Source organism: Nicotiana attenuata, chromosome 2 (assembly GCF_001879085.1).
Source record: "Nicotiana attenuata strain UT chromosome 2, NIATTr2, whole genome shotgun sequence".
NCBI lineage: Eukaryota > Viridiplantae > Streptophyta > Magnoliopsida > Solanales > Solanaceae > Nicotiana > Nicotiana attenuata.
In genome coordinates, this window is record NC_031990.1 from 20,718,913 (window position 1) to 20,736,794 (window position 17,882).

At 36.2% G+C, this 17,882-nt stretch overlaps 2 protein-coding genes across 3 annotated transcripts; one reads left to right on the forward strand and one right to left on the reverse strand.

Annotated features, from left to right (window-relative positions):
• Window positions 3,902–12,135, forward strand: LOC109245005 (arogenate dehydratase/prephenate dehydratase 1, chloroplastic). Its single transcript, XM_019412180.1, has 11 exons — window positions 3,902–4,565; window positions 5,366–5,433; window positions 5,525–5,617; window positions 5,696–5,896; window positions 6,113–6,193; window positions 6,259–6,354; window positions 8,607–8,684; window positions 8,766–8,855; window positions 8,934–9,001; window positions 10,431–10,512; window positions 11,647–12,135. The coding sequence occupies exons 1-11, from the start codon at window positions 4,280–4,282 to the stop codon at window positions 11,701–11,703; spliced, it is 1,200 nt and encodes a 399-aa protein (XP_019267725.1). The 5' UTR covers window positions 3,902–4,279; the 3' UTR covers window positions 11,704–12,135.
• Window positions 12,508–16,324, reverse strand: LOC109245014 (putative lactoylglutathione lyase). Of its 2 annotated transcripts, none has more exons than XM_019412187.1 (9): window positions 16,217–16,324; window positions 15,198–15,319; window positions 14,979–15,103; window positions 14,418–14,482; window positions 14,126–14,338; window positions 13,585–13,632; window positions 13,393–13,500; window positions 12,912–13,064; window positions 12,508–12,805 (listed from the first exon to the last, which is right to left on the reverse strand). In XM_019412187.1, the coding sequence occupies exons 2-9, from the start codon at window positions 15,314–15,316 to the stop codon at window positions 12,755–12,757; spliced, it is 882 nt and encodes a 293-aa protein (XP_019267732.1). In that variant the 5' UTR covers window positions 15,317–15,319; window positions 16,217–16,324; the 3' UTR covers window positions 12,508–12,754. The 2 variants fall into 2 exon arrangements, with proteins under 2 accessions (XP_019267732.1, XP_019267740.1); XM_019412195.1 differs by having other exon boundaries at window positions 15,198–15,322; window positions 16,217–16,321.

Here is a 17,882-nt window from a genome sequence, read left to right on the forward strand (position 1 = left end):
ATTTTGATTGTGTATTTGGATATAGAATCCTTAATTTTTTTGAAATAAAATTTAGAATATTTGAAAATTATGTAAAAAATACTATATGTCGTCAATAATAATCTAAAATATTTAAATAATAATCTAAAATATTTAAAAGGCATATAAAAAAATTATGTTAAAAAAATAATTTATTTGACTCCCAATTCCGAAAATCGACACATAAATTGAGACGTAAAAAGTAATTTATAAGGATTTTTTAAACAATATATGGGTCCAGTTTTTTTTTTTTTTTTTTTTTTTTTGAAATAAGAATTTCACATTAAAAGGATTAAAAGGAATAGCAGAGGTGGGGCTACTAGAGCTCAAACAAAAGATCTTACACATATTTTTAAACTACATTATTATGGAGATATTATTTGTGGCAAGAAAATTCAATTTTACATACATTTATTTTTTAATAAAAAGCAATTTATTAATGGAACAAAGCACTTCTCCGTTATAGGAATTGAATTGAATCTTCTTGGACTAAAATAGGTCCGCACATATTGGTATGTGACAAGTTTTGTACACCGTCACTCTTTTTGTCTTTTCTTTTTTCTGGAGAGGCTCAAGTAGAGAAATAAAAATGGAATGGTCTAATAAGAGGAAATGATATATATATATATATATANATATATATATATATATATATATATATATATATATATATATATATATATATATATATATATATATATATATATAACTAGTTGGGAGCTATCTCTCAAGTTTCACCCTCTCTTTGCCTTTTTTTTTTTATTTAAATTTTCTTTTCTTTGATACAAGAGAAAAAAAAGGAAAATCTGAACAAATATTGTTTTTATTTCATTAAAAGTATCCCAAACTAAAAAATGTGCAGTAGATAGTACTAAAGTAAGTCATTTTTTTGTTGGGATCCGAAGTTTTTTCCTTTAAACGATAATTATGCCTTCATAACAAACTTCTAAAAAGTATTTCAAGATGAGTAAATGCAAAAGGGACAAATACATGAACTGCATTTAAATTTCGTAACATAAAAAATAGCTAGTCAAATACCAGAAGTTAGTCGATTTGTCAGAAGTTACAACCACATAGGTGAATTTGGCTAAGCGTCATCTTCCAACCTCCACCAAATTTCCAAAATAAAAGCACCAACCAAACCACTTTTTTTTTTAAATCGTAGTAGCTAGGGCGGTCAATTTGGCCCCAGCCCAAATGATCCGCCTAACCCGCCCAAGGTTGGGCTGATCATTGACTTATTCAGTTTATTTTGACTCAACTCATCTTAACACATTTAAAGTTGAGTTAATTTTTTGCCCAAATTGATCCATAAGTAACTTTATCAAAATATCTTAGAATTAATTTTTTTGTTTGATATGTAATATATGACCATAACAAAAGAAAAAAAGTCTTATTTAGTAATTATACAATTCATAAGAAAACAACACAAATTAAGTAAAGGAATTTTTACATTCCTATACCACATAGAAAACTTTTTTACCCTACATGTTTAAGGTTTGAGTAAATTACACTTAGTATACCAAATTACTAATCCTATACAATACTTAATTAAGGGTTTAATTAATGGCTATTTTTACTCCTTAATTAAAGGTATCCATATCTAATTAATGAGCAGTTTTTACTCCTTAATTTAAGGTATCCATATATCTCACGTTTCTCTCTCCTTACCCCTCACCCACGTTTTTACCCAACCCCACATTCTTTCTTGTTCTTCATCCACGATTGCAAGATCAATCAACGAAAGATGTCTTTGAGATGCATTAGCCAGCGAGATCTCATTATATTTGAATGTCGTGCCAATTTCCTCTGCAACAATTGTGGCATGTGATCTGATTTTCTGAAAGTCTACATGAAATCAAAAGTTGCAACAAACATTTTAATACGCCACGAACTAGCAAAACAATGAAAACAAATACACTTTAGTAGTTTTTTTTTTTTGGGTACCAAACAAAATTCCCTCTTTTGGAAAAGTCAAAAATGATAAATTTATTGGTAAAGAGACTAATATGAAAAGCTGCCGACAACTTCTCCAAACGACTTAGAAATACTGACTGTTGAAGCCCTCACCTAGATTTGCTGTTTGTCGTGTATTTGTAGTGTAATTGCAGTGTAATTGTAGTGTAATTGTAGTGTAATTGTAGATTTAGTGTAATGGATATGATTTGTTGAAGCCTTCACCTAGATTTACTGTTTGTAGTGTAATTGTAGTTAGTTTGTAGTTTATGTGAAACATTCCAAGATTAATTGTAGTCTAAAGTGTAGATATAATGTAGACATGATTGTGGATGATGTGTTTCCTGTTTGCCCTGTAACTGTAGGTAAATTGTAGTTATTCTTATATTAGGTACTTAAACTGTAGGTAATTTGTACATTCACTGTAGGTAAACTGTAGGTAAATTTGTTTGAATTGTAGAACTGGTTTTTATACATAATTGTAGAGTTTTTGTAGTTAATAGTAGTTATAATGTAGGATTCGTGTACCGCTTCACACCATCTATCACAGTATGGATATGATCTGTTGAAGCCCTCACCTAGAATTACATAACAAACAGCAATAAAAATATTTACAATCATAAAATAGTTTATCTACAACGCATCTACAATTATATCTACAAATTATCTACAATCTACAAATTAACTACAATTTGTCTACAAATTATATACAATCTACTATTTGATTTCACGATGTATTTGATTTCTACAAATTTTTTTTGTAGTATCAATTGATACTTGTTCTGCAATTGTAGAAATCAGGATACTGTAGCTTGCATTCTCATCTACCACAATGACATCAACTTCAAAATCTCTAAATCTGCCATAATTATCCCAATCCCCATTAAATTGTAGCATGATTGCGATTTTGGACATGATTTGTTGTTGATGTTGATGTTTTCTTTGGATTTCTAGATTGAAAGAAGAAAAGATAAAGAAGAGATATATCTGATCGATAATTTGATAGAAGCAACGACGAAGAACAAATTTTTTCAACTTTGAGTTGTTGAAACTCGAAAATTTTGAATTCTACAATTTGAATTCAGCTCGTCGAAACTCTTAGTAGTTGAATATGTTCTTATTTTTAGGAGCCGTTCGTTCTTTTTTTTTTCCAGAATTTGAATTGTAGTTCTAGAGAAAAAAACGCAGATGAGAAATCTCCTTTCCCTTTTTAAAAATTAAATTTAATGTAGAATCAATTATCACCAAGATTCTCTCCTTAATTTTAGCGCGTTTTTTAGGGAATATTCTGCTCCTTTAATGCCTAATAGTCGAATGGTACAAATTTTGTAGGTAAAATGTGGACTAGGCGGGTAATATACAAAATATGCACATTTTTGGTAATAAACTTTCATATATGGTATAGGAAGGAAAAAATCCCGTAAAGGAATGCAGGATAAGAGTTGGCGGGTTGGGCTATGATCCAAATTTTAGCTCATTTTGACCCAATCCATCTTAGCCCAAGTAATTTTTGGGCGGATCATTTGTCCTGTCCAATCATTGACTCAATCCATTTTGATCGGCCCAAAATTAACCCAATCCGCCCATTTGACACCCTAATAGTATAGTTTAAAATAAGAAAAATACGGATTGAATGCGTTCTAACGCAAGAGTAGCATTCAACTGATCTTGTTCGTTATTGGTATTTTCTGCATTTCTTTTATTTGTTCCCATATGGCTTTAAATTAAGAAATGTTGGTACATAAATACATACTAAAATTGAAAACCTCGACGCTGGCAAAAGGTTGCTCTAGTGGTAGAATATTTTTCATAATCAACCAATTGATAAACAGTTTATCCATATAGTATTAACTGTTTTAAATAATAAGTACCTTACTATAAAACAAATTATCTTAATTTGATTTATAAGAAATCTGATACTAGTATAGAAGTTTTTGACCAATGTATTAAATATGAGCTCCTTTTAATCTTAGGACTGCGTAAATGCAGAGGTTTTTCCATTCAACTGGTTTTCCAATGTAGGCCGTCTCCTTTTCAAGACTCTGTTACAACCATTGAAAACGTGTAGCCAACATTCTTCTTACCTACCTCTCCACCATTTCTACATCTTTTTTCTCCTCAGTTTCCCAAGAATTTTTATTCATTTTGACCGTTCTTAACTGAGACAAATTTCATAGAAAAAATTCAAGAAACTAAATAAGACAACATAGGACACTGTCTTATCTTTGTGTCACATTAGTCTGATGTGTCTGAATTTGTATGCTCATTTTTCACCACATTGGGAGTGGTACTACACTGAAACATCATGGCTTTGAAAACTGTGCCAATTTGGGCCTGTGGTACCAATCAGCAGCATTGTTGTACTTACCCTAAATCTTTGAAATTGGGTTTTCCAGATTATGGGTCTAGGCTTTCTGGGTCAAATTTCTTGAATTTCAGGCCCTTTAGGAAATGGGAATGTTTGGTTTTGTTGAGTGAGAGAGCAATCACTCCTGTGGAAGATGAGGAGCCATTAACTTCTCCTGCTGGTGCTGAAGACACACAGATCACTCACTCCAAAAGATTTCACAGGGATTTACAATCTTTACCAAGTTAGTTTTTTCATTTTATTTTAATGTTGGGTAATTTGGTATTGTGTTATTCAGAATTTCTTGCCTTTAGTGATTTGAGACAAATTCAGAAAAAAAATGAAGTCTTTTTAGAGGGGAGTATTACTTTTTTAGGTTCTACAGTTGGTGGGATTGTCACAGAATGAGAATAGACTTGGGGGGTTCTTTTAGAATGGTAAAAAAGGAGGTGTTTGTTATGATTAAATGTTAGAATTGGATGAAAAAGATTGATCTTTGCATAAAGTTGGAACCTTTTCTCAGTCCATGTCATTGTCTTATCAGATCTAGTTATATCAAAGACCATGTTACCTTAGTGCCATTTTTGGGTCCTTATTGTTTTCTTCCTGTACCATGCATTTGACATTTCTCCTCAAATATATGACCTTATATTTTCAGCAGCCACAAAAAAGTTACTTAAGTTAGAGGAATATAACTTCAATTTGTTGCCTCTGTTGACAGTGAACAAGAAAAAAAAATGTTTGGTAGAACATATTCATTCACCATGATGTAGACGATGTGTGCATTTCTATAGATGTCTTTTCAGATTTCATTTACTCCATATTATCATGGAAGCTACAACTGAAATGTAGGCAATAACCTCTTTCAATAATGGGTTAATGTAATGTACACTTTGTCATGGATGAAAATGTCAAGAAATCATTTGGCTACTAAATAGTCCGACGCACTAAATTTTATCAAATTAAATTCTTGTGTTCATGGGATTATTCAGTTCCTTCCATTTTTATCTAAATCATGACGCCCAATATTGTTTTTTATTTCAGAACCCTTATCTGCAACTGGTCCTTCCTTTGGTCAGGGTGATGGTTCAAAGGTCCGAGTTGCCTATCAGGTAGACAGCAAGGGCCTTCATTCTCTTAACTTTTTTAATTTTATTCTTAAATGAGATTCCTCATAAATTAATCCTTCTTTGTCTAACGTAGGGAATTCCAGGTGCATATAGTGAGGCAGCTGCACTTAAAGCATACCCGAAATGTGAAACTGTACCATGTGACCAGTTTGAGGCTGCATTTAAGGTATTTGTGTTATTCAACCAAAGTGATTTTGTTCCCGCAGTTTGTCACGCCTTTAAAGTATTAGTTCTCATTTCTCAGGCAGTTGAGTTGTGGTTAGTAGACAAAGCTGTACTCCCAATTGAAAACTCAGTTGGTGGGAGCATCCACCGTAACTACGATCTACTCCTTCGGCATAGGCTGCATATTGTGGGAGAAGTGCAGTTGGTTGTTAACCACTGCCTTTTGGGGTTGCCAGGAGTCAGGAAAGAGGAACTAAAGCGCGTCGTGAGCCACCCTCAGGTAATTGTTTCATTTCATTATTCAGAAGAATCTCTTTTTTCTCCTCATTAATCGTGGGAAGATATAGAAATACTGGATTAGCTTTTGGGGTTAAGTTAGACCCAAGTTCTTTTTCTTTTTATATAAGAAAACAGTAACTTCCTTTAGTTTCGCACATTGAATATCGGCTTCCATTTCTATTTAGTAAACGTTAATACAACCAGTAATTGCTTTCAGGCACTTGAACAATGCAACATTACGTTAAATAAGTTAGGTGTTACAAGGGTCAATGGTGATGATACTGCCAGTGCTGCTCAGGTACACCTTAAATTCTCACTCATTCTCTGCGGTTTGTGTTTCCACATTATTTGACACCTGGACAGATTGTGGCATCTGAAGGGACGAGAGATACTGGAGCAGTTGCAAGTGCTCGAGCTGCAGAGATTTATGGGCTTAGCATTCTTGCAGAAAGAATTCAGGTAAAGATTTTGCATTTCTGAGGTTTTCCTTCTGTGTTTACTCTTTACTGCATGTCATCTTTGTATCTTTTGAAATTGCATTTGATTTTCTTTTTAGTAATTTAGGTCTTGAGCCACATTCGCTGCCGGTCTGGGCGCCTCATGACTTGAATATATGAATATCCAGTGTGTTTATATGTCCATAACATAATAGCATCTGCTTAGACTGCATATCGACCAATAACTCTCTTGAGGATTTTGGCTGACCTTCGATGATGTGACACGACTCCAGAATGTTAAGACTTAAGGGTTTAGATTTGCTGGAGCATGGGACGTTTTCCTGGTTCATGAATTCACCAATTCCTGGAGGGTTTAGAGGTTTCCTACAGAAAAAGAAGAATGTAAAAATTTTACCAGTTTTTTTATTTATAGTTCTTGTTAATTGCACCCATCGTTTTGCTTGATTTATGTGTGGGATGACAAGACTCCACCATGGGGATTGCTAGTTCCCTTTCATCTTTTATCTCAAATTGCCAGAAGGGTCAGAGGAAGTTATTTCCTTTGTTAAGTGATGTAAACCTGATTGCTAAGTGGTTCATTTTGGTAAAGTTATTCGTTACTCTAAAAGTGTGAGACAGGATATTGCTCGTAATTAATCTTTCTTTTTTCCTCACTATAGTTATCCCTATGAAGGGGAGCCTTGGAGCAACGGTGAAGTTGTCTCTGTCTGACCTATGGGTCATGGGTTCGAGCTGTGGAATCAGCCGCTGATGCTTGCATCAGGGTAGGCTGCCTACATCGCATCCCATTGGGGTGCGGCCCTTCCCCGGACCCTGCGTGAACGCAGAGGCGGATCCAGAATTTTAAGCTTATGAGTTCCTATAACAATCTCAAGTTAATCTACATGATAACTGGACTAACGAACTAGGTTCCAAGCTAAATATTCTTATACTTTTAATGATTTTTTAGTATAAATACTGGGTCTATGCAAAAGTTACTGGGTTCAAAGGAACCCGTTCCATCTGCTCTACATCCGCCCCTGCGTGAACGCGAGATGCTTCGTGCACCGAGCTGCTCTAATATTGTAAATAATGTTGTTTACAGAAGATATAGTTTGCACACTTCTTATTAGCCCTTCAATTCTTGTCTCTATCTTCACATGGAACCATGTGAAACTTAAGGAGTAAAAGCTAGCAATATAGACAGAATTGATTAGTGAAGAAACAGATCATGTAACGAGCAAGAAATATATTTCCTATAAGAAGTTTGCATGCACGTCAAAATGAGGATGCATCTGTTTCATTTTGGTAATCTGGGAAAAGAAGGAATGAACTTTCAGAGGCAGTTCTGGTTGTGAACCTTGTCTGCTAAAACATTTCATCTCCATTGGTGTTTGGGCACAACTCCAGATAAATTAGGAGTATGGTAAATGGCCAGCATCAAAATAGTTAAACTACGAAGATGGTGTTTTGGGGTGTGGCGAGGTTATTCAAGGATAATTCTTCCTTGTCAACGCTCAGCATCAATATACACATTTTTGTTGCAGATAGTAATGCTTCTAGGTTTGAGTTCAAACCTCGTGGCTGTATTTGAAACTTTTGAGCTTCATCTCTTGCTCTATGAACCACCACACCCATGTCGATTTCTCCAAATATTCAAGTCATATCCCAGCACCCGTCGATGAAGTTGAATAGTAACTAGTAAACTCTGGATAATTAATTAAACATAGAAAGTCAAGTCATAATTACACAATAATCATTGGTCATTTAACTTAATTAAATAGAAGTCGAGTCAAATTACATTGTTGACTGAAAATATTAAGTAGTAATTTTTCAACAAAAAAATGTGCCGACATACACCTCTGAATCCTAATTTCATGTGATGACGAATCAGGTCTCTAGATCCGCACCAGTGTCAGATACCTACACCTGTATCTAGAGGCGATTCCAGTATTTAAATTTAATGGGTCCAATCTTGCACCGAACTCATTGTACTGTTGAAATTATGGGTTCGACAACATTTATATGCCTGTATCTAAGAACATAGTTATCAAGGCAGTCAGTGGCCTACTCGTTCTCGACGGTAGAAGATGTTTAATTGTTTAAATCTTTTGTCTGCTTTTAGCATCTTTATCACAATTACATGCAAATTATTCTACCCTCTTGACCAAGCAGATGCAGCTAAAAACTGCAAAGCTATATGTCAGATATATTTGCTGTAGTCTGCTGTAAAACTTCAGTAATATGAGTTTATTTGAATGACCAACTAACCAGGATGATCAAGATAATATAACTAGATTTCTGATACTAGCAAGGGAGCCCATAATTCCAGGAACTGATAGGCCATATAAGGTAATATCATATTTCTTATTCATCCGACTTATTTGTGTATGCAAATAATTGATATTCCCTTTTACATTCCCCAACATCTAGACTAGCATTGTCTTCACTCTGGAAGAAGGGCCTGGAGTTCTATTCAAGGCCTTAGCGGTTTTTGCTCTGCGAGAGATCAATTTAACGAAGGTATTTCTTTGGAAATGCTTCTGTAGTTCCCTTCTCTGGTTAAAGGCTCTGAGATATGTTTTTGTTGCATTCATACAGATTGAGAGCCGGCCTCAAAAGAAGCGCCCATTAAGGGTAGTAGATGACTCCAATAAAGGAAGTGCCAAGTGAGTAATAAAACTGTTTCTTGCGCTAAGCACTTGGAATAGTGACTGACTGAAACCATGTCTGCTCTGTTTGATTTATTTTTCCCACTCTGGATATCTTCCAATTATAATTCTTGGCTTCCATTAATATAATTTGTTATCTCGATTCAGTTAGGAATTTTGAGAAATGTAAGCTTGAACACCCAGTACATGAGTTTTGCAAACTATAGCTAATCGCAAACCCAAATAGAGGAGGGTAACGCTGGGCTAAAAGCCAGTGTAAAAATAGATTAACTATGATGAATCCTTTTTTATTGAATTTGTGAATAGAGTTAAATTGTTATAAAGGGTTCATATAGCTGACGTTTGGCATTGAGTGTAGTTGATTGATTGATATAATAGTTCTCTTGAGATTTTGGATTTACACCCACAACTTTTGCTAATTTCTTCCTAAAGGGAAAAATGGTTTCGTAAAAATCATCTTTTTTCAATTGCAATTTTGGAAAGAAGAAAAAAGACGAGATGTTTTAAGGTTGCATTTGACCAGTCGTCTCCCTCCCACAATAAATTCTTATTGTGACCTTGTCCCACTCCATGCCCCATAGCCCTTTTTCAAGGTTGAGGAGTAGTGAAGCATGTAGGTAAAGCAGCATAATTTGGAGGAAAGATGAACCTTCAAGTGAGTAAACTTAGTCCTTGCCTCTGGTATATGTTTAATATGCCACTGCAGCGCGCCTTGATGCATGGTGTACTTGCTTCTAATTTTCTGGTGGTCAAATTGTTAAGGGTACATTGTTAGATATACTGCTTCATAAACAGTTCGAGTCACGCTGCAGGGGAAGTGTGGAAACACTATCATCCTCCTAATTTGGGAGGGGTTTAAAAAAAAAAAAAAACAGTTCAAGTGCCTAAAGCTTATCCAGAAACCAAAAACGAAAGAAAAAGAAATAGTTCAAGTGCCTTGAAAAAAATGGAATTGCAGGAGTCATTCAGATGGCTGTGCTTGTTTATCCTTTTCATTTTGCTGGGGAAGAGAAGGGTGGAATTGGAAGTTTAGAATTTGTGTTCTTCCTTATTTAATTTTCATGGAAGAAGCAAAAGTTAAGGGAGGATTTCTGCAGCCAAGAATGTGACTTTTTCTAGTCCCTCATGACTTCCTTTTCAAACAATATATTTATTTCGTAATACTCCCTTCCGTTGATTATCATCTTTTCCTTCCCCACATTTCCAAACCATAAATGAGTTTGTTAAGTCATAGCATGATTGAGTAACATCCAACAGCTCCGGTCCTTTTAACTTTGCTGACTGAAGGATCAAATGCCAGGATGATACTTTACAATTACATACTTGCACATGTTGCTTCATTCTCTTCTCATGGCTAGGGTACATTTTAACTAGGCATATGAGTCTTGTCGTGGAGTGTGAGAAAGTGACTAAAAATTGATGGCAGGTACTTTGACTACCTCTTTTACATTGACTTTGAAGCATCGATGGCAGAACCTCGTGCTCAATATGCTCTTGGTCATCTTCAGGTCAGTACATCTATCTCCTATATGACCCCTCGGACAGTAGACAAGCTGCTAAGGTGGCTCTATTACCATCTACATGGTAAAAATATCATGGTATAGCCAATTTTCACACTGGTCAATGAAAAATAGCCAGCGTTTATCAAGTCAATGAAAAATAGCCACTATTTTGCTGCAACAGGGACCGGTCCAGTATAATATACGGGAGTTCTGGTGCATTTGTGTACGAACTCCAACATATTATGGTGGACCGGTGTACTTTGCTAACTCCTGTAAAATTTGCGGGAGACTGGAGCACCAGTGCTCCAAACTCCAGTATATTATACTGGACAATTATACTTGCTGGAACTCCCGTAAAATTTGCGGGAGTTCCAGCATAATTATGCTTGAACTCCCGTAAAATTTGCGGGAGTTCCAGCATAGTTATCCTGGAACTCCCGTAAAATTTACGGGAGTTCAAGCATACCGTAAAATTTGCGGGCGTATTTTTCCGGATTTTGAACAGTGTTTTCGCTCAGATTTAAAGTGGCTAAATTTCGATGACTTTTGAAACTTGGCTATTTTTCAACGACCAGTGGTAAATCAGGCTATTTTTGAATTTCTCCCATCTACATGTGTTCTCTTGTTATTGTTGCAATTGCTGCCTTGTGCCACCTACTCGTCACTTGATGCTCAAACTGCACTTAATTTTCTGGTAATATCAAATATCATTATGTTTGTCTGAAAATCCAAGAGAAATGTTGCTTTCTTGCCTTGCTTGTGGGTAGAGTTTTGGGCAACAGAACTAAGAACATCATGTGCCTTTTCTTTGGTTATCTCCTTCTGTTCCTTCTTGTGTCAGAGAAACTTATATATGCATGTGTGTAAACATAGATACATACATATATGCATACAGACATACACACACACATAGACACGTACAAATAGTTATATTTTTCAACTAAGACGGGCTTATTATAAAGGACAATGCGGAATACATCTAGCCAATCACAAACTCGCTAGAGATTGAGGCATAATGTTGTTGTCTTTCCTTCTATTTTATACACTTTTTCTCTCTTTGCAGCTGTATTTTTGGGCATGCCATGCTTGCAGGATTTGAACACCACATTTCTAAATTTTGTTAACATTTCTTCTATACAGGAATTTGCGAGATTCATTCGAGTTCTTGGCTGCTATCCCATGGACACAGCTCTATGATTGCTTACCTTCCAAAAGTATGTTATATTGGGAGATTCAACTTGCGAAGGAGTTTCCCAACTTCAAAATGTTGAATGTGTATTATCTGGTGGGAACTACCAATCCCATGGTTGTGCCTGCCCCGTGCTCTCGTATTCTTTACATCCCGCCCACCCCCTATTTTTCTAGGCTAGTTGTCTGCAAGAAAATCTCAGGTGCAATTTATCATTGCTTCACCTATAGCTTTTGTCTGATGATCAAATTGTAGGTCGTAGTGATTCAAATGTCCAAAAAAATTGATTGTTTATCTACCTCATTTGGAACTTCCCCCTCTGCTGAGGAAAAGGATGCACTTGCTAAATGTACCCAGAGACGAGATTCCAGTGCGCGGTGTTTTATACATCTTTTTAACTTCAATCCTTATAGTTATCAAACACCCATATTATGTCTTAATATTCAAAGTTTTCCGTTGATCTCAACTGATAAATAATTATTCAGAAACTTAATTCTATCAAGCTGGCCAGTAGGACCGTTAAATTAGCCCACCCCAGCCACCTTGCTTTGCTGATCAGTGTTCTATGTCTGAAACTATTGTTATAACATACCTAATTGCTAACGGAAAGATGAATCAAAGCTGCTAAATGTTAAGGTGTTGCAATTATGTCGCCAAATGTTGGAAAGGTAAAACCATTGAATCAGAATACAGTAACATTTATTGTTATCATTGACACTTCCTCTGGGCAGAGGTGGATGTAAATTTCAAGTCTGCACTTGCAGTAGTTACGATACATCAGCCCCTGCCTGTGGGTGTATAGAAACTAAACGTACTTGCTGATGGGACGATTTCATTCATTATAGAAATTCAAGGGAAGAGGAACCAGTACGATATACTCATAACAAGGCAAAGATGGTCATATATGTATTGTAACACACGAGAATGTCTCAGAAAAGTCCTTAAAAATAGTTGATTACGGTGCTAAACCATCCGCATAAATCTGCATGTGAAGATAACTACCACAGCTGACAATTTATTTATATCTAGTAAAACGCAACCAAGCATCTTCTTGACCAGTTACTTTGACGATTCCAGCTCCTTCAGGAAATCCTGATTATCTACCAGCACCTACACATAAACACACCATAGGCAAGGACACAGTAATGAGCTCATATCCCATTAAGATGCCTTGCAAATCGCAGTAATGATACAGCGTATGGAAACCAGTACTTACTGTTTTCCAGCCATCTGGATCCAGAAAAGAAGTTATCTTAGTGTTGAGTCCAGGAATTGGTCCTGGCTGTCTAGTTATCTTTCCTCCGAGCTCTTGGGTAACAAGATTGACAACCTCGGCACTTTTGTAAACATCATCAGTGCTTATTGCAACCTGGAACAAAATCACATGAGTTTTCAGCCTATAAGATATTTGTAGTGAAGTTCATGGTTAACCCTTGACCATGGTGATACCAAAAACTGTTCCAGGTGGAACTTCTACCAAGAAAGATCATAAGATGCTTTTATATTCTCATGTTTGGCCAGAAAGCATGGATTATCACACAAAAAAATTTAGAGAGCCCAAAAAGAATTTGAATGATCATTCCTTCAGTAAGTATTGCCACTCTTTAACAACATAATCAAAAAGGGGGAGAAGAGCTAGAATAAGGATTCAATTCTATGTAAGTCTATGAAACAAACATGCACGCTAGTAGATCAACCTGCGCATAAGCATTTCCTTTTGTGTACTCAGTCACACCATAGTTGTATGTCAACTCAAGTACAACCGTCTCGTGCTCTGGAGCATATCCCATCATAGCAATGGAGTACTGCACAAGCATAAAAGATAAGCGTCAGTCATATTGTATATGTAATTTGAGCTCCAAGGCTGGCAAGAGACTAATCAAACATGCCTTCTGCTCTGGTCTGTCAACTTTCTTCACCAGTTGCATCCCGAGTGCCTGCATTCAAAGACAAACTCTGTCAAATTACCACTAATTGCACACTACACTTGTAGATAAACAAATACATAAACATACATAATTATAATAACATGTTGACACGGAGTAACAACCTGACCTATATATCTTGAGCAACAAATACGAACACAATGCAATTATCCTCTTTCTGAATTGCTGTCATAGTGGGTGTATCTTGAACCAATTTAGGCCCACATTGTTTAAGCTAAAAGAAAAGTAAGGATTTATCCCACCAAACAGGTCTAACCCAATGTTATTCACAGTTTGGTTATGGGATCAAATTTTTTCATTGTATTGCCTCTACTGTATTGTATAAACTAGATTTGAGATAAATGCATATGTCCACAAAAATGGCAAGCATTCTCTTTTTCTTCACAGTTCATGCTAGAAATTTCTGTATGAACTTTGCATTTGGAAAATCCAGGACATACACGATAATATCTGTAAAGAGCAAATATCGGTAAGAAAAGGTCACCTTTTCATAGAATTTGATGGAGCGCTCAAGATCACCCACACGAAGCATCACTTGGCAAAGTGGTTCAGGAGTAGACGCTCGCTGGAGGATTTCGAAGAGGTAGCCATCAGGATCTTTGACAAAAGCAATAACAGTAGATCCACCCTTGACAGGACCAGGCTCCCTTGTGACAGTTCCACCCTTGGCCTTTATCTCCTCAACTAGTTTGTAAACCTTAAGAAAAGAAGCAAAGATAGCACATTTAGAAGAAAAAAATGGCGCCACATGATTTTGCTAACAAAAAAGCACTTACATCTGGTGTCGCAATAGCAAAATGCCCAAAGCCAGTTCCAATGTCGTACTTATCAACTCCATAATCTGTATAATGCTATTTATGTCAGATTTGAAAATTACACTTCAAGGTACAGTATACAGTTCAATTATTGATGTGGCATAATCAGTAAACTATTTAAAATATATGCTCCCTTAACCAAATAATGCACCTTTTGGTTCAGTAAATCAAGTCCTCTCCTGGCATCCCCTTCTCCAAGAGGCTCCCTATTGGAGGAACGGTAAGCTAAGTCTCATACTTTATCCTCTACCCCCCTCCCCCCCAAACACACCCCAAGAAAGAGAAAAGAAAACTCAGATAACAAAGCAAGAACACCAATCCATGTAATCTTCAGAGAAGGAGTTTTAAGACGAGAGACTAAATCTCAAAACTCACACTGTCTTTAGAGAAGCTTATCACATGGTGAAGTCCATAGAGATGGCCAACCTCCCTATTTTTCTTTTATGAACTAGACAGGGGCTATATCTAGAATTAAGAATCCAAATGTAAGTTCTAACAGACATACAAAAGCTTTTAACTTACTATATGTCAACTCCACCACAAACTGCGACTCTTCAGGGCCAAAACCAAGAAAAGCATTAGAGTATTTCTCCTCTGGGATATCTCTCTTCCTCAATAACTTCATTCCAAAACATTCTGTGTAAAACCTAGAAAAAAAGAAGGAAAAAAATTCCACTATTATCTGATCACAAAAACAAGATCAACACTTTGTAAAGGATCTCATTATGTTGAACCACATACTTGATGGTACGGTCAAGGTCACCGACGCGATACACGGCATGCAAGATCCTGCGCTTATCTTTCTTTGGCCACTCCAACAACTCATTACTTGGGACAGCTGGTGCACTAGCTTCCGCCATGTTCTACTTTAATGACAATAACAGATACTTCAATGAATCTCAAGATACATAACAAAAACATAAATCATACAAAAGTATTCAGTAATTTTTATCACAAAACCCCTACATGACATAAATCATGACTTAGAAGAACTCATTCACACAGTCCAAACATTAAACAATACCCTTAATTTTAAAAAGTGGAAAATCCCACCCACCCTCATGCGAACAATTTGTTGTTGATAAAGTCATATGTTTAAGTTGATCGATATTCTAGATTTCATTCTTTTTGATGACGGTAGCATCCTGCCAGATTGCGCACCGGGACTATTCCACTGGCTGGCTACATGCTACTCCCACTAATACATAACTCTGCCTGTCAAGGCTTAGGCGGATGTGAGAAATGACCTAGTGTTTTCTTGCCTCCACTGGATTTGAATTCATTTTGTAAAATATCAAATATTTGACAATATCATCAACACTATTACAACAACAACAGCCCAGTGCAATCCCACAAGTGAGATCTGGGGAGGGTACTATGTATGCAGACCTTACCCCTCCATCAACACTACTATCTCTTTTTATCCAGTTTCACCCAAAAATTAAAAATTCCTCCTTTCATCTCTTTCTATCCTCACTTGAAACAATATCAGCTGACACCGCCAAGTAAATCTACCATTTTTCAAGCTTAATTCACAACATTCATATGCTAAATCAACACTTGTTTATTTGTTACAATTTTGTATAGCATTAATAAAATATTATCAACAACAAAAGAAATTCATCCTTTATACTAGTAGTTTTCAAGTAATTTCTAAATATGAAAGGATTCACACTGCGATCAAGAAATGAAGAGCATAAAAAAACCCTAAAGTTGAAGAAAAAATGTATAGAGATATGAGAGAGAAAGGTAAGTGTTACCAGATTAAGACAGTGTGATTACTGGTAGAGTGAAGATTCCAATTGAAGAACCTAGACACAAGACGATGGTTCTAATTTATAATACTGAAAAGTTGATGAAAGCAGGGTACTAGAGTGACATGTAGTTACGCGTTTTATTCGTGACCGATTAACGTTTAGCGGCACGATGAGGACCAAATACGAAACGTGGATTGATAAAAGGCGTCTCTGTTTTCTGTCAAGTGATTTTAACATCTACTGCCTCTATGACGTGGCACCATATTTGTCGTGACTAAATTTTTGGTGAGAGAAAGGGGATGTGCTTCGATTTTATTCATTTTCTTGGTTGTGAAACTCAACCTCATTTTTATAAGACAAAATTGGGGTTCGCCCCGAAGCGAAGCACTCGTAAAATGCCTCTGAACTTATGTGTGGGGCTTAGTTTCGTGAGATTTACGTCTCGGCCAGCGGGGCGGATACGTCCAACGTACTAGACTCGCCTAATAGGACTTTACGCAATTGTATATAACTAACCTTGTAAATCCTCAAATTTTCTTAATAAATCGTTGACTATTCAAAATCACTTTTTTCTTAATCATAAATCATTAAGTTGAAAGTTTTTTATGTCATAATAAGAATAAAAATTATTGCACGTTATCCACTAAGACTGCTATGATAGTTAATTTTAATAAATTTTTCATTTAAGTACATATTTATTAACTTTTGTTATGTCTTTACTATATAATAGTCCATAATATTTTATAAATATTTTTCTCGGGAGTCGTGATGGCACCTACTCATGAAAGCTAGCAAGCCGAGTATTGTAGATTCATTAACCTTTTTGCTTAGCCTTTCTAACAGTTCAATATAACAGGTGATCAACAGCGGAATGATTAAAATAAACAGAAATGCGGAAGACGAAAACTAATAGTTTAGCCATATACTAGTGCAGAATCCAACATACAACTCTGCCCAGAATTTGGTGTCACAATGTCACGGACTATCTATGAATACTACAAACGGTGGTCTGAAAGATAAATACAAAGTTATCTCTGAAATACATATAAGAAACAGAATGGAAAGATAGAAGGAGACGCCAAGGCCTGCGGACGCCTGCAGGACTACCTCGGGTCTCCGCCTCTGGACTGAAGGCAGCAACCTCACTTTGGCCCAAAAGCTGCAGCACCGGGATCTGCACACAGTGTAGAGTGTAGTATCAGCACAACCGACCCCATGTGCTGGTAAGTGCCTAGCCTAACCTCGTCGAAGTAGTGACGAGGCTAGGACAAGACTACCAAATAAACCTGTGCAGTTATATCATATACAGCAAGTAATAATGACAGAAACTAGCAGTTAAAGATGGGAAGGGGAAATATGCTCGGGGAAATATCATGTACAAACCGAAATTCAGTAAAGAAACATACGGAACACCAAAATCAACTATAAGCAAGAATAGGGAAAACAAGACAAATGCACGACATCACCCTTCGTACTTTTACTCTCGTCCTCACCATAAGAATCAATATAATTATAATCGACACGGCATCACCCTTCGTGCTTTTACCTCACAAAATCATGGCATGACATTATCCTTCGTGCATTATCACTTATATCATGGCACGACATCACCATTCGTGCTTTTACATTTACAATATCGGCACGGCATCACCCTTCGTGCATTAACACT

Excerpts from the sequence above, each read along its gene's own strand:
- LOC109245005 (XM_019412180.1), top strand. The coding sequence starts at position 4,280 with ATGGCTTTGAAAACTGTGCCAATTTGGGCCTGTGGTACCAATCAGCAG. Across the intron at positions 5,434-5,524 it reads AGGTCCGAGTTGCCTATCAG|GGAATTCCAGGTGCATATAG; the intron begins GTAGACAGCAAG and ends TGTCTAACGTAG. Across the intron at positions 8,856-8,933 it reads GAGAGATCAATTTAACGAAG|ATTGAGAGCCGGCCTCAAAA; the intron begins GTATTTCTTTGG and ends GCATTCATACAG.
- LOC109245014 (XM_019412187.1), bottom strand. The coding sequence starts at position 15,316 with ATGGCGGAAGCTAGTGCACCAGCTGTCCCAAGTAATGAGTTGTTGGAG. Across the intron at positions 15,104-15,197 it reads GACCTTGACCGTACCATCAA|GTTTTACACAGAATGTTTTG; the intron begins GTATGTGGTTCA and ends CTTTTTTTCTAG. Across the intron at positions 13,065-13,392 it reads AAGGAAATGCTTATGCGCAG|GTTGCAATAAGCACTGATGA; the intron begins GTTGATCTACTA and ends ATTTTGTTCCAG.